The sequence below is a fragment of the Nicrophorus vespilloides genome, unplaced genomic scaffold, assembly GCF_001412225.1.
Source record: "Nicrophorus vespilloides isolate i.1.1-1 unplaced genomic scaffold, Nicve_v1.0, whole genome shotgun sequence".
NCBI lineage: Eukaryota > Metazoa > Arthropoda > Insecta > Coleoptera > Silphidae > Nicrophorus > Nicrophorus vespilloides.
Window position 1 is genome coordinate 108321 of NW_017096643.1, and position 14785 is coordinate 123105.

At 38.6% G+C, this 14785-nt stretch overlaps 2 protein-coding genes across 4 annotated transcripts in view; one reads left to right on the forward strand and one right to left on the reverse strand.

Moving 5' to 3' along the window:
* LOC108557743 (frizzled-7-A) overlaps positions 1-9743 on the reverse strand; it is a 32943-nt gene extending 23200 nt beyond the window's left edge. Inside the window, exon 1 of the mRNA XM_017914389.1 lies at positions 8141-9743. Within this exon, the coding sequence (XP_017769878.1) occupies positions 8141-9350 (1210 nt within the window). The 5' untranslated portion in view covers positions 9351-9743. The remainder of the gene's footprint in view (positions 1-8140) is intronic.
* Positions 9744-10372: 629 nt separating this feature from the next.
* LOC108557711 (sorting nexin-25) lies at positions 10373-14545 on the forward strand. Of its 3 annotated transcripts, none has more exons than XM_017914348.1 (10): positions 10373-10574; positions 10627-10874; positions 10940-11109; positions 11251-11385; positions 11445-11617; positions 11667-12766; positions 12821-13087; positions 13150-13283; positions 13337-13895; positions 13966-14545. In XM_017914348.1, the coding sequence occupies exons 2-10, from the start codon at positions 10635-10637 to the stop codon at positions 14026-14028; spliced, it is 2841 nt and encodes a 946-aa protein (XP_017769837.1). In that variant the 5' UTR covers positions 10373-10574; positions 10627-10634; the 3' UTR covers positions 14029-14545. The 3 variants fall into 3 exon arrangements, with proteins under 3 accessions (XP_017769837.1, XP_017769839.1, XP_017769838.1); XM_017914350.1 differs by having other exon boundaries at positions 10375-10574; positions 12824-13087; XM_017914349.1 differs by lacking the exon at positions 10373-10574 and having other exon boundaries at positions 10597-10874.
* The last annotated feature ends 240 nt before the right edge of the window (positions 14546-14785 follow it).

The following is a 14785-nucleotide window of genomic DNA, read 5'->3' on the forward strand; positions in this document are numbered from 1 at the left end:
TTCTCTCCTTCTTTTCGGTTTTTCCCTCTTGCAGAATTTGTCCGTTGCGTAATCGACAGCCATTTATCGTACAATAAGGAACAATAAGGCAATTCAATTCACGGCTACATGGGCATAGCATGCAGTTTGTTTGACGTTGCTTAGCAACCAGATACAAAACAACGGGTAGATGTTGGTTCTCTTGACGAACTGCTATAGAAACCGAATCGAACGACCATATTACCGTTGTGGACGTACAACACCAAATTGCCTTTTTCAGACACTAATCTTCATGATTAACCAGTCTACAAAATTAGAATAATTTGATTTCGAGAGAATTGAATTTAATTTTTAACAAGCGAATGGTACTGCAAAAAAGTATTTATAAATATGCGAGTTATCACAGTAAATTTTTGATGGAGACTAGACTCTGCATCTCCCCGAATAAAGAAAACGAAAATGAATTAAACTAAAGAATAATTGTTGCCAGCTTAAAGTTTACGATGATACTGCTTTAAGACTTCCATTAAATTCAGCGTGCAATTAAACGTTAACTCGAACATGGAAATACTGGTCAAAGTTTAATGGACAAGATAAATATAGCAGTTATTCTAAGCGTAGAAAAAGTGATACAGCTATCTTGGTTTATAAATGATACTATTTTAATTAAAAGTAGTATTAGAAGTTAAGATTACCATATAATATCTCGTCAAGTTGAAGCGGTGCTGTTGGTTTCCTTTGAAAGCCGAAGCTTTGTGTCTATTTAGAGTGAGGTGTATCACGGTAACGTGAGAAATCTGAATCCGATCAATAGATTCTATTGATATCAGGTGTGGAGAGGATTCTTTATACCTGTCGTGGTGGTACCGGGGTAGATTTTGGTGGAACTACTGACAGGTGTCAGGAAGACCGGCGTTGCCGTGTCCTCGAGAAAAGTGGATTGTTTGAGATGAATTATATTAATAGTTTGTGTGCAAGTGCGTGTAAAGCGGGCAAGACGGGAAAAAACTGCGAGCGACGTAAGTGGTTTTGGCTTCGTGGAAGAGAACCTCGCGATGGCAATTAGCTCGAAGTATGTAATAAAGTATCATTTGGAGTAGTATGTTGGCGACAGTGTCTGGTTGGTGGCTTGGTGTGGTCACCGTATGGATGGATGCAGCATGCGGAGCTCGCGTTGAATACAAATTGCCAAGTTCTTCAAAAGCCGCCCTTTCCATTCCTCCTCCTCATTTTACCTTTTCCATCCTTTATTAGAAAATTAATTAAGGAAAGAAAATAAGAAATAAACGATGCCAAACGACCGTGGTTAAATGTTCCGCTTTTCTACCTGATCTCCCACTCCCAGGTATACAAACCGATAAATATTAAACACAAAAGAGGCGAGTTCTCCCCCCGAGAAAATAGGAATACTCCATTTTTCCGTCAAGGAATTGTGCCGTTGATTGGATTCCTTTGTGACGGATCGAAACATGAAGAAAAAATAATAGAAATGGTGCATATAACCTGTATCTTGTCGATTAGGTTGTGATCTCTAACGAGAACTGACATGTTCATTGGGCTTCTCGTTCAAGAAAATTGGAATGAGAAGCGCGCTTATGCAAATCGGGCCTTATTAATCACCGCAGCTAAATATTATTATACCATTCCGGACCTCGCAGTCGTACGACTACTAATAATTAATTACTTGTATTCATCGATCCATTTGCCTGATGAGAAATACAAATACCGCAAAAACTGGAAGTATATGTGTCTGGGTGTAACAACAATCCTGCCAAAATAAGAATAACTCGACTTAACTATGTCTACTATAAATTGTATGTAATTTCGCTGCGTTACTAATAAGTATAATGAGCTACCGGAGCCGCAGCATTCGGACACGGCTTAGTTGGCGTTGCTGCTCCTAGCCTTCATTTTTTTGTACCTCTCTCGTTCATTTCATTTGCTTCCTCGCATCTGTGATTGTTCGAATTTCTTCTTATCTCGAAGTGCATTCAATTAAGCCCACGGAACCCAGCAATTAGGAGCAATTTCGTTTCCCATCAGAAATATGATACGAATAAGCAGATTAAAATTATTCTATTTTCTCTCTCTCCACTTTTGCTACATTGCAATACTTATCTATTACGTTCACCTGAAATATCAACGACGGTTTTGTAATTATTTTAAAAAACAAACTAATTCCATATTCTTTTGGTATAATTGCCAGTTAGCAATCGAGGCGTCGTTGTCAGATCTGATGCCATAATGAAGTGCTTTCAGAGAAAGAACAGAACTTTTCCAAGTCGGGGTTATGTGTCATGAGTACCCCAGTGTTTGCAGAAGATAGAAAAGGCATTCAAGTGTTATCTGGGCTTTATCTCCGACTGCGAGATGAGTGAGAGCTTATCGCGCTCGTCGGTCCCTTTGAAGCGGTCTGCCCTTTTTTAATGAATGCAGCGAGTAACGAGAAGAACTGCATGTGAGAGTGTGTTTGTGCATCCTACATACAATTTTCCCCAGCAGCATCCCAATTTCATTTGAGCTCCTCGAACCGAGAGCAACGAGAATTTAGCGCGCGTCTACCGTACGCAATTTAACAGTAAAATTAACAGTTCCTCTACGTCGTATAACTATCATCATTATTACACTATTCCAACAGATAAATTATCTTTAAACAAAACAGTAACATTTATATTCAAAAGATTTTACGATCGCTACGAACAATGACAGGTGTTCACGACAGGTACTCTCTTTTTGACAGGTGTTATAAATGACGAAATATAACATTTTCCAAAACAATTTTATTGAAACAGTATCACGCCGAGAAGAGGGAATTCGCCGTTTGATGTGTTTGACAGCTGTTTTATTCGGACAGATGACGGATATCTGAATCGGTTTCGGTGTGCCGCAGCATTGCGGCCGTTCCATTTGAATAATGCGAAATCGAGCGGCGTTTCTCGACTGAATTTTTATGGAGTACTGCTCGCAATGACGGCTTTGTTAACCCCAATTCGGTGCAATAACTCCTCTAATTCCACACAGTATAATTCTCATAAATCCTAATTCGATTAGAAACGAAAAACTTATTAGGAATCACGACCAAAGATTGACAGAAAGTGACAAGAAACACGTCAAAAAAATTATTGAAAAACTTGTTGGTCTGATAAAGAAACTGAATGAATGAACTAAATGAATTAATAGTTTGTCTCGTTTGTTCCATATTTTCCGCGGATTAAATATACGGTTCGGTTCGTTTGTTCGCGTTCATTTTTGTAACTCCGCTGTCGACGCAGCAATTCGACACTAATTCCTTGGAGTATCATTAAAAATATATTACACACACGTGGACACGGCTGTTACTTTTTTCTACATGCTATTTTCTTCGCTCTTAATCTCCTGTGCACACACAAACATACTTTTTATTTCTAAATTAAAAACATTCTTCGAGAAAATTACGTTTCCGTGTCACATTCAGAGACACCCAATTATCGCTCAGGTAAACTTTTAGAGGCGGTTACCGATTGCACAAGAGTAAATTTATCGACCTCATGAAACATGACCAAAATTGCGAAGCGATTCAGGAGATGGAAAGGGTGTTACGGACCGCCAGATTTATTCGCAAGTATAAATTTTAAGTTTTTTCTTTTGTTAGAACGATCGTTTCATTCTATGGACTAGAGATATTAATTAGCGCAAGCGGTGTAGACGGAGGAGAAAGAAAGAGACTGGAGAGCGGCTGGAAGAATTCGATGCTGTAAAAGGTAAATCACGTTCACGGATTGACAGGAGTTATGAGGGCCGAGGCCGGGGTCGAGTTCAAAGAAGTTCTTGAACCCACCACAGGGATTTCCTTTTTGTTGTTCTCTGTTGCTGCCGTCGTTGTTGTTGGTTGTAGTTGTGGTACTGCAAGATGCGAGGCACACGAAGCGCACATTTCCATTTTCCCTTTACGAGACGAAACATTTGCGAATTTACATCGCAAACGAACTTGCAACAGGGCGATTTTTATGTCTCGATTTCTTGTTTCATTCTTTGTTTGCTTGTACCATGGAAACGGAATGGAAGAAATACAAATGGATGAAGAGGAAGGAGACAAGGCTGTTTTGTTTCGGGGGTCATCCGTGAAGTCGAGTCACGACTTTCCATCGCCGCCCGCGCTTTCTCGTATATTCGCCCACGCGGGATCACCGGGACGCCTCATAAATTAAACCGGGTAACAAACAAACACACACACACACACACCGACGGGAATCATTAATTACGGTCGAACGCGAGAGGCAACAGCGGCAACAACAACAGATCCAACAACATCCGTTTTACTATACTCTCCACGGACGCGACGTTTGTTTTCCATGGGTTGGTAACAACTACAAAAATCTAACTTTGACGACGCCATCTTGCAATACGCCATTAGCGTGCACATTCACCCAAAGTTACGTTGCAATTAAATACATTCATATTTCTAGATTTGGGATCTGCTGCGTCTTCTGCGTTAATTAGTTAATGTATCATTACATAATTGTAATAAAACGCGTACATAATGGACTCTGACTATACGTTACACGCGACGACCCAATTACACTCATGTGCTCATGCCGTGAACAACAATACAAAAATATAATAGCGAATGCACTTTGTTTTATTAAAATTCCTTAAAACATTCCCAATCCCAATTTAACAATTGTTTTAAACAATTTACAAATAATGGTAATCTATTTTTATTAGAATAGAAAAAAAAGACGATTTACTAAAGTAAAAAGTCTCGACATCAAACATTAGTTATACAGAGACAAACACCTGATAAATACAAATATTTATACTGTATTAACAAGTGTTGCTTAAGTAACAGCGGTCTTAACTAAATGGATGGACAAACATTACTTAATTTTGATGGTGAAAATATGGACAGGCCGAGGCAGTTCATTTCAAAATGTATCAATTAATATGCAATATTTACATAATTGGTGTTACCAAATCTGATATACAACTCACTAATTACCATAACATGAAAAATAGTATCACTAATTGATAGTAAATCGACAGTAATAATAATTAATAACAATCAAACTCAAGACACAGGAAAAAAGCTACGAAAACTATACAAAAATCAACATGTGTTTACAATCAAGCAACAATAAGCAGGTGTAAAAGATGTGCAGGTGTATACCCGTATGAACAGGATCGGCCCTTAGATTATGAAACAAGTTATTAAAGTATCTAAACTTTAAGAATAACACAGATTTAGATATTTTGTCTTCATTTTTGGGCTTTAATTTTTGTCTTCTTTTTTTCCGCTCCCCGATTTCTCTTAAATAAGCAATTTATATGCAACCGTAATAATAAGTTTCGATGCTGCGAGCGTAAATTTTTACTACAAATATATTCTATTCAATTTCAACACGTTTGAATACAAATGCCGTTGCGGAGAGAGAAAGAAAGAGTTGAACGTAGAAGAGCGGAGCAGAGAAGAGGAGATTCATATCCTCGACTCCCTCCCATTCTTTCCTTCTTCTATTTTCGTCATTCCAAGGTTATTAAACTAGTTCTGAGACATTACACACGAGATTTCCTGGGTTATACTTCAAGTGATAACCATCTCAACAACGAGCGTTTAAGAACGAAAATTTAGTGACATCACTAAAACGACAATTATTTAAATATCCCCCTACTACTTCTCTATATCTCCTGCTTCATAACATAACTTCCTCTACACTATTTCATGATGCTACGAAAATGATGCAGATTACGCTTCAGAATTGGTTTTCATTTTGATTTCTTTTTTAAATTCTTACATGAATTTAAAACTGACACACATCAACAGTGTTTTTGAATATGGCTTTCTGTCGTGCTCGAGACTTGTTTATACAGTCGGCCGCAATCACGTTAATTAATGCTAATGATTTGCGTTGCGAAGAAGGTTAAAAGGTTAAGTGAGGGTTAAATATTTACAACAAGCCAATTACGAGCTACGCTTTAAATGAGCGCCGCCGCAAATATAATAGGAGTATGATAAAATAGTACACACAATATTTTAGTATGTTTTCTCGCAATTATCTATCGACTATAATGTTAAGATTTTTACTCTTCTGAATCTATAATACCGTCAGTCTAGTATATAAAGTATTAAGGGATATAATATAAACCACAGATAAAACACTTTTAACTGCCATCACATAAAACTGTCAAATAGTTACGTTCTTTATTAATAATCCATTCTTTATGCATGATATGCATAATATTCTTTCTCTCTCTTTTTTTTGGGATTACTTTGGTAGAACTTAATTCCGGATTATGGTTTTTAATAAAGCCATTTTCGGAGAATTTATGAGACATCATTTTCCCCTCTTATTTCGAGAGGTGGAAAGAGAATGGAAATAAAAAGAGGATTTTACGGACCGCAGTATCAGAAATATAAATATTACTACATTCGAGTGGACGTAAGTTTATAGATTCATGCGACGTGCTGTTTTCGTTTCTTTCGCTTAATTCTCGTTTTTTTTATTATATTTTTTTAATGGACCACCGACGTCGGTTTATATAAACAACTAAATTATCTCGCGTGCCGTAGCCGTCACCTTTCAAGTTCAACTACAAACTATTATTACCGCTCTCTCAGATAAGTAAAAAAGAACTTCCAATACTTTGATATTTTGAGGTTTTTGTATTCAAATTTAAGTAATGTCAGAAATGTTCTGCGTTGGGCAACATTTTAACAACATAGTTATTAATTGTATTATCGATGTATTATCCTGCATATTCTGAACTTTTAGTTGATTTTAATCTTCGGTCACGAAAATTGTAAATGTACAATTAAGAAGTGATAGGTTTATAACTTTAAAGTTCAGTGATAATTTGCAGCTGTCATTATTGACGTTTCCAGCATAACAGAAATTGACATGACAAAAACGTAACAACAGTTACTGATCAATAAAAATGCTAATTATTCTAGATGAATTAGTTAAAATGAACGAGTTTAAAAGTAACATATAATTAATATCAATTTACCGACTTATAATTTGTATCATGCAGAGGGGGGAAAGAACCCTATTGAATGCATGACGACATTCGAGCATTACTCATATATGTACTACACACATGTTTGTCATTTTATCGGAAACAATCATTCCTCAATTCGCAACTTCGAAGAATACTCTTGCGAATCTTTGTGATAATAACGTACAATTACAAAAGTTATAAAACTATCCATTCCATGATTATCGCAGGAAATGACATAATCCATGGCGACTTCGTTTTGCGATCGAATGCAAATTATTTATATCATAAATATAGAAAACGTACAATATGGTAATGGAATGCAATTAGTAAATAATGCATATTATTTATTGCACACTCGGAAATACGAACTAATTCAATCAATTCAATGGATTAAAATGTAATTAATCTCCCGGGCGAGTAGAAATTTGTCTCACCTGGTGTTCAGCAAATGGTGTGCTTTGTGCGTCTTTTTATTACTTTTTTTTAAATTTTGTATCGTGCAGTTTCGGCGCGCCTTTAAAATCGCAAACCGTTATTATTTCGTCTCATGCGGCCGTGTATGACCAAATATTTATGTAATTTATGTAACATTAATTAAAAGTTTTAAGAATACCGTGTATACTTTGCGTGCCCGCAGTTCGTAAATCACAGACACGTTAAATTTGGCTGGCCGATTTTATCGGAATCGATTCAGAGCCAGTGTTTTTAGATGTTTCTGCTACTTATCTAACAATAATTAAAATATTCTGCAATGATTATCAATCGAAATTAACACCTGGATTATTTTTCGATACGTTACGCAGATGTGTCAATATTTTATCATTAGTTATTTCATTTTTTTGTACCTCGACTGATTTCTTAAGATTATCGCAAGGGTTAGGGTCTTAATTTGTCATATACCTGATGTCAGTGGAACAATGCATGTTTGAGTAATTCAATTATCGACGGTTGATTGATAATACCCGACGGTGGTTATTTTTTTTGTTTGGTTTGCCGACGTCGGGTAATTATTATTCGTATCGTAATTCGATGGAAAGTAATTAAGGTAATGGTAATTGAGATTTCACAATTACTGGACGGTTCACCAATTCACCATCAATCATAGGCGGCGGTTAACAGACAGAAGATACGCGAAACAAAAGAAAATGTGGCGTCGACGGTGGCAATTTGCCTTTTGCGTGCTTACCTTCAACTTTGCCCATGGCGAGAATGGTTATGGTCTTTATAGCTGGTACGGCCCACGCCGCCAAATGGAAGTACTGGGAATTGGCCTCGATGGCCTCGTGACCCCACTTGAGGCCCGCAGCAAGGAACCACGTGAGGGTCAGGACGACCCACCAGATGCTGCTGGCCATGCTGAAGAAGTACAGGACCATGAAGAGGATAGTGCAGAGCTCGTACTTGGTGCCCTGCGTAATCGTGCTGACCGTCTGTACTCCGGATTTGGGCATGGAGAACGCCTCCCGACATGACACCGAGTCCTCGGCAATGAAACCGAACACGTAGGCCAGTGCGACCATCAGATAGCAGACGGATAGGAAGATGATCGGTCGTTCCGGGTACCGAAAGCGGTCGGTATCGATGAGGAAGGTGCAGACGGTAAAGAGACAGCTGGCGGAGCACAGAAGGGCCCAGGTACCAATCCATACGCGCGAGAATTTTCTCTCGTTCTCGCTGAAGAACATCATGTGGCACGGAGCTCCGCAGTCCTTCTCCACCTTGTCGCCCACCTTCAAGGAATACTCCAGAATCTTAGGTACTTTGAACTGAACTGGACAGACGAATCCGAAGTCCCGTCCGCCGAACTCCCTGAAGGGCTGTTTCTTGTTTGGCTGGAAGCTGATAGGACCCAGAGGGTATCGACCCTTCGGGCTCGGCGTCGTGGCATCTGCGGCAGCCACAGCCGTCTTATTTTCACCTACACACATTTCGCCATCGATGTCCTGACCTTGCGGAAATTTGGCGCAGTCCAGATTCTCCGGCCATTCGATTCCGAACTTGGACATGATGTTTTCGCAGCCGTTCTTTGCCGATAAACATAGTGATCTGCACGGCGGCAAAGGCCTATCCAGAATGGTGCAGACAGGCACATACACAGAACAGAGGAATAGCTGCACGTAAGGACTGCAACGGATCTTCACCAACGGAAAGTATTGGTGCACCTCCATACCGGCATCTTCTTGCTTCTGGTGGTTCAGCAGATTCGGCATTATCGTCGTGTTGTACTGGATGTCAAGGCAGACCGGCACCGTGATCGGCTGGCACTTATTGTGCGACGGCAGGGTGTCATCATCTGACTCGGAGATGCGGGACATCATCATGCTATTATGATCCGATGAAACATGGGACACGAAAAAAATGCACAAAAGTAGCGACGACGTACGCCACATCGCCATTTCGAGAATAACAAAACTGAGAACAACAAACACAATCGATCACTTAAACTTTAACACGAAATCCCATACTGGAACGGTAATATATGTAACAAACCGATACGAAAGATGGAATCAAAATAAATCGGAACAGGGGGTGAGAGAACCGAAAAACGAAAAGGCACAAAAAAAACTGAGGACGAAAACGCGCGTACTATCACATCAATACCTAAGAGCCGACTGGTTTGGTATAATAAGCGGCGCACCGACGCCAACCCTCGAGAATCCTTCGGATGTCTTCGGCGCTCTTCGAACTTCCCTCGCCATCCGGATTAACCAATTTGAAAATCTAATAGATATATATGTTACATACTTGATTGCATTCTCCAAGTATGTATGTACCTTTTGCTATTCCAAATCAAGTTATAGTCAATATTTACCTGCCAACATAATAATAATAATCTTGGAAATTAAAGAACTATCTACTTTAGTTACACATCCAATATTCCCGGCATCTCGAATACCTAATTAACGAGGTATCAATAACATACGACAACTTATTAAATTAATTAATATAATAACATATCAACTAGGCAACCGCCATATCATTTAAGTATATGTACAGACAATAGCTTAATAATAAACATGTAAAATAATATTGAACCTATGTAAGTTGAAATTATTAATTCAATAATAATAATAATCATAATAATTTCTGTTTGCAATTTGATTGTTTCGACGCCATTGCAAAATTCGAAATTCACCAATAGGAGCGTCACGATCTAATAATTAATACTGAGTATAAAACGCAAAATGAATAATAATAATGAATAATTTAATAATAATAATCAATCAACTAAATTTAAATTGGTTTTACCAAACAAATTGCTATTTATGCTTTAAATTTGTTATAATTTAAAATTGAATTTAAAATAGATTATTTAAAATAATGAATTAATTGTAACTGTTCCGTGAAAGAAATAAATGCAATTAGATTTGATTAGATTCACTTGATGCAACACTACGCGACATCTGTAGCGGAAACACAGAAATTGTAACGAAGGGCCGATCTTCGTCAATGAGTTTGTAGCGATGTGTGTGTGGCGTGTGCAGTGTGCTATACATTGTAAATATGTTTGTCGATAGTTAACTGTGTAAGTGGAGTGTTAAACGATAAGGGAATGTGGATAATGCAAGATAATAGCTCCATTTTATTATGAATTGATGTCAGGTGATTTAATCAAACAGGTAACATAAGAAAACTAAATAAAAACATAAATAAACAATGGATTTGCTTCAGTTTTTAGGATGCACCTGCAGAAGGCCCAGCTTATTGGGCTCTCCTTTCTTATAGCATGTTTAGGCCTTATGCTTGTATCCGAGACATGTCTGGCCATCATTCTGGCCACCCTGTTGACTGCCATATCTGTGGTGCTTGGGATTTGGTTTGTAATTTGGGTGCACATCCTGCTCTCTTTGAATCATAAGACTGGCTCACATATTGAACATGTCCAGAAGGAGATGAATCTATTTCGCAGCAAACTCATGGTATGGCTTTTTGAATGTGTGTAAACTGGATAACTGTAATATTGAAAGCCTTATTTGGATTTCAGTATGATGGTGGGTCTACAACCAAATCGAATCAGGACCATCTGCCTGTCATCTTGGGCAGAACTATTGACAATGTCCTTCAACAGCTGATTGACAATTTTATCAGAGATTTCATTGCATTCTATTTGAACCAATACACTTATGGAATATCCAAATTATCTGATAACATCAAGTATGAATGTTTTATCAATTTATGAATGTGGATTAGAGTAAAGCGTTGACAGTAATTAATTAGATGTAGCTAATATTATTGGTCTAGTTTTCTGCTTTTTAAATTGAACGGAAATTTTTAATTTACATTATGTTTATTTAGGGAGGATATGTGGGGTGCAATACAGAACCTTCATGATCGTCTTTCCCGAATGGATCACGTAACTTTGATCGCATGCGATATGATCACAAAGATCGAGATGCACTTTGAAAGGATTCGCGAGGCCAAGACTCTAGTGTAAATGCTTCTCATTGAAATATTTTTCGAGTGGCCCTAAAACAGTCGTCGTGTTTCAGGGCTGAAAGTAACCATCAACCATTATTTAAGGTATCTCCGTTCCTGATGTCGCAGGATCACGAACTGAACTACTTGCGTCAGATTTCTGAGCTATTCATAATGTTTCTGCTGCCAAGAAGCTATTCCCTGCCACCTGCCAAATACTTCCTTAGAGAAATCTTAGCCTGTCGAGGTAATAACTTAAATGTACGATTTAATTAATATAAATCAATTGATTTCAGTGCTATACACTTTGGTAAACAACATAACCGATCCGGATTTCTTCAATCAGTACGTGATCGTGTACATAGAGTCGCAGAAGGTGGCCAATTTGATGCACAGAAAGACGTTCGAGTATGCCAATACGTTTGAGGAATTTCTGAAGATCATCCAAAAGACTGACGATTTGGAAATCTTAAAGAGATTCCGATACGATATCGTCACGAAGATCATGCAGGCGACGACGTTACAAAACATGAAGCGCGCTAAAGGTATCGATCCCGATAACGACAAGAGCGGCATTAATAAATCTGAGATCAACGAGGCGAAGAAGTTGAAGAGATACTTGGATCAACTGCAGTCCGCGAAGAAGGAATGCGAGAAGCGGTTAATGGATCTGGGTTGGGACGCTGGCGTGCAGCATCACATTTTACCTTTGAACTCGATTTTAGACCACATATTGGGACGTAGATATTTGGCCAATTTCCTAGAGACGATGGCCAGCCAGGGTTTGGTCGGATATTGGACGGCGGTGGAGGATCTGAGAGTGGCGCATCGCAAGAATTGGCATCAGGTCGGCGCCGAGATCTTCTACACGTTCATACGAAATCCGCAGGCGGAAATCAAGGTGGATAAAACGACAAGGAAACGAATGGAAGCGTTTCTGTTGGGCGACAAAGGTCCGGAGGTTTTCTACGAGGTGCAGCAGCAGGTTATCAAACTATTGGAGGACAAGTATTATCAGCCGTTCATAAACAGCAGGTACTACAATGAGATGATTGCGGCTATTGATTGCGACGAAGGCGTCACCGAGGTTGACTCCAAGGGCAGCTCGGAGGATCGCCAGAACTCGGCGGATTTGGAGAACAATCTACACGTGGGCGAGCATTCTAATTATGCGCGACGAAAGCTGAACCAATTGCAGGAGAAGCTAAACAACAAAACTCAGGCGCTGCATGCTCTTCAGTCTTCTCTGAAACCAGAATCACGGGTGCTAAAAATGTTGGAGAAGGAGGTGGAGTGGTTGCAGGGGGAGAAGAGGCAGTTGGAAGCGCATTTGACTAGAACCGAAATTTGGGGCGAGAATTTGGGAAAATGGAGGGCAATAGTGCAAAGCGCCGAGGTATTTATAAAGACCATTTATAGATTGAATTGCTATTAGTTATGATTATTTATGAAGGTACCCGATGAAAAGGAACCCCCGCAATTTGTGATTGTAGTCCATATGATGGAATCTGATACGGGGAACGAAGAGCAAAAGAGTAGCGGATGGGTCGTGTCGAGGACTTTAACACAGTTTCAAGAGTTGCACAGGAAGTTACGACCACTCTGCTCGGATGTAAAGGGTCTGGAACTGCCATCGCAGACTTTCAAGTTTCTTTTTGGAAAATCTGATAGAAACAGCCTGGACAAGGCCAAGTTGCAAATACAAAAGTACCTGGAGGTATTTCAGATTTTCATTCTACATTTTTATACTGCGAGCATAATTAAATATTGGATTTTCAGTTCATTTTGGAAGATGACAGATTGAATCAGAGCGAGGCCATATATTCTTTCCTCAGTCCGAGCTCGGAACATCTCAAGCACACAGCGCCGTCCACGAAGAAATCTAAATTCTCATTTTCGACTTTATTCAAAAGGTAGTGGCTCCCTAGTTATTGAGTTCAAAAATTAATTTGAGTTTCGTTTTCAGTAACAATGATGCGAACGTCAAAGAGTTGAATCTGATCCGGGATAGCGAGGAGGAAGACATATCACAGTATTTAGATGCGCCTGGCAGTAGCGAGCAGTCGGATGGGTATAAGATGAATGGCCATTCCAAATTGGGTATAGAGGATTCCAAAGATACCATAGCTGAACCTCTGTACTCTCTGATGAGCGAGATATTCGATATGCGCGGTCTATTTAAGTATCTACGGAAAACGCTGATCGCGTTTGTTCAGATCACATACGGCAGGACGATTAATCGACAGATTTACGACTCGATCACCTGGTGCTTTTCGGAGAAGATGCTTCACTATTACATTACGCTGATGACGAAGAGCTTTTGGCCGCAGGGAGAGCTCGCACCAAAATCACCGGAAAGGGGTGAACTAGAGCGAAAAGTGACGGCGAACGAAGCCCGAAAGCTGTTTGTCAGCAACGTCCCCGAAGTGCTGGTAACATTGGTCGGGGCAAGTGCGGCTCGGAACGGAGCCAGAAAAGTCTTCGACACCTTGCAAAATAAAAAGATGAACAAGCAGCTGTTTTACGTAAGTTTTACATTCGTGGAGCAAATCAATCAATGAAATATCAAATATAATCGGTTGATTGATATTTCAGGAATTGTTCGAGGTGTTCACAATTAGGGCGTTTCCAGAATTAAATATCGAGCAGCGCTCATAAAGAACTTCGAGACCAAATTATTAAAAAATCATCAAAGAAAATACAGGAATATACAAACCTCTGCCAAAGATTTTCACCGAGCTTCAATTAACGACGATTTGAGTAAGTTAATTAGTTTTAAACATTGACAAAACACAACAATGCTACTTATATCAATACATACAACATAATACTTATTTAAGTGCCATTCGCCTCTTTAAAAATGTTCGCTGTGCTGCAATATACTAAACAAAATAATATGCAATTAGTGCAGAATTCCAGTGATATATTTTTTAGAAAAAAAAAAACAAAATGAAATAGTAAATATGATTGACATTCGATATTTCATGGTGCGTGATATTATCAAAATCTATTTTGTATACTTTTTATTATTTTCTACATATCTTTTTTGTAATTTTGTTATTTATTCTTTTATGTTTTTGAAAGAAATCAAACACCTTACTATGTATGTAATTAAGATGAACAAATAACCCGATTGATATTAATGTAATACCGTGCAACACAGATTTTAATCGAACAAGAGAAAATAAACATATTTATTTCTGAAAATATAAAAAGAAAATTTATTGAAATCTTGATCCACGTTCCTTTAATACCTAATTCAAATTGCGTTGTGTATCTGAAAATGTAAGTTTTGAAATCCTTTGCGGTCCTATTTTATTTTCACTAGAATGCTCAGTAGGTCCAATTATATAGTAGTAGTGCGACGATGCAGACTACTATCGGTATGGTATGATGTCATACCAGTAAATAATAA

Bases quoted from the DNA above. Each gene is read 5' to 3' on its own strand.
- LOC108557711 (XM_017914348.1), top strand. From the start codon at position 10,635: ATGCACCTGCAGAAGGCCCAGCTTATTGGGCTCTCCTTTCTTATAGCA. The intron at 11,618-11,666 runs GTAATAACTTAA...AATTGATTTCAG, and splicing joins AGAAATCTTAGCCTGTCGAG to TGCTATACACTTTGGTAAAC. The intron at 13,284-13,336 runs GTAGTGGCTCCC...TTTCGTTTTCAG, and splicing joins TTTTCGACTTTATTCAAAAG to TAACAATGATGCGAACGTCA.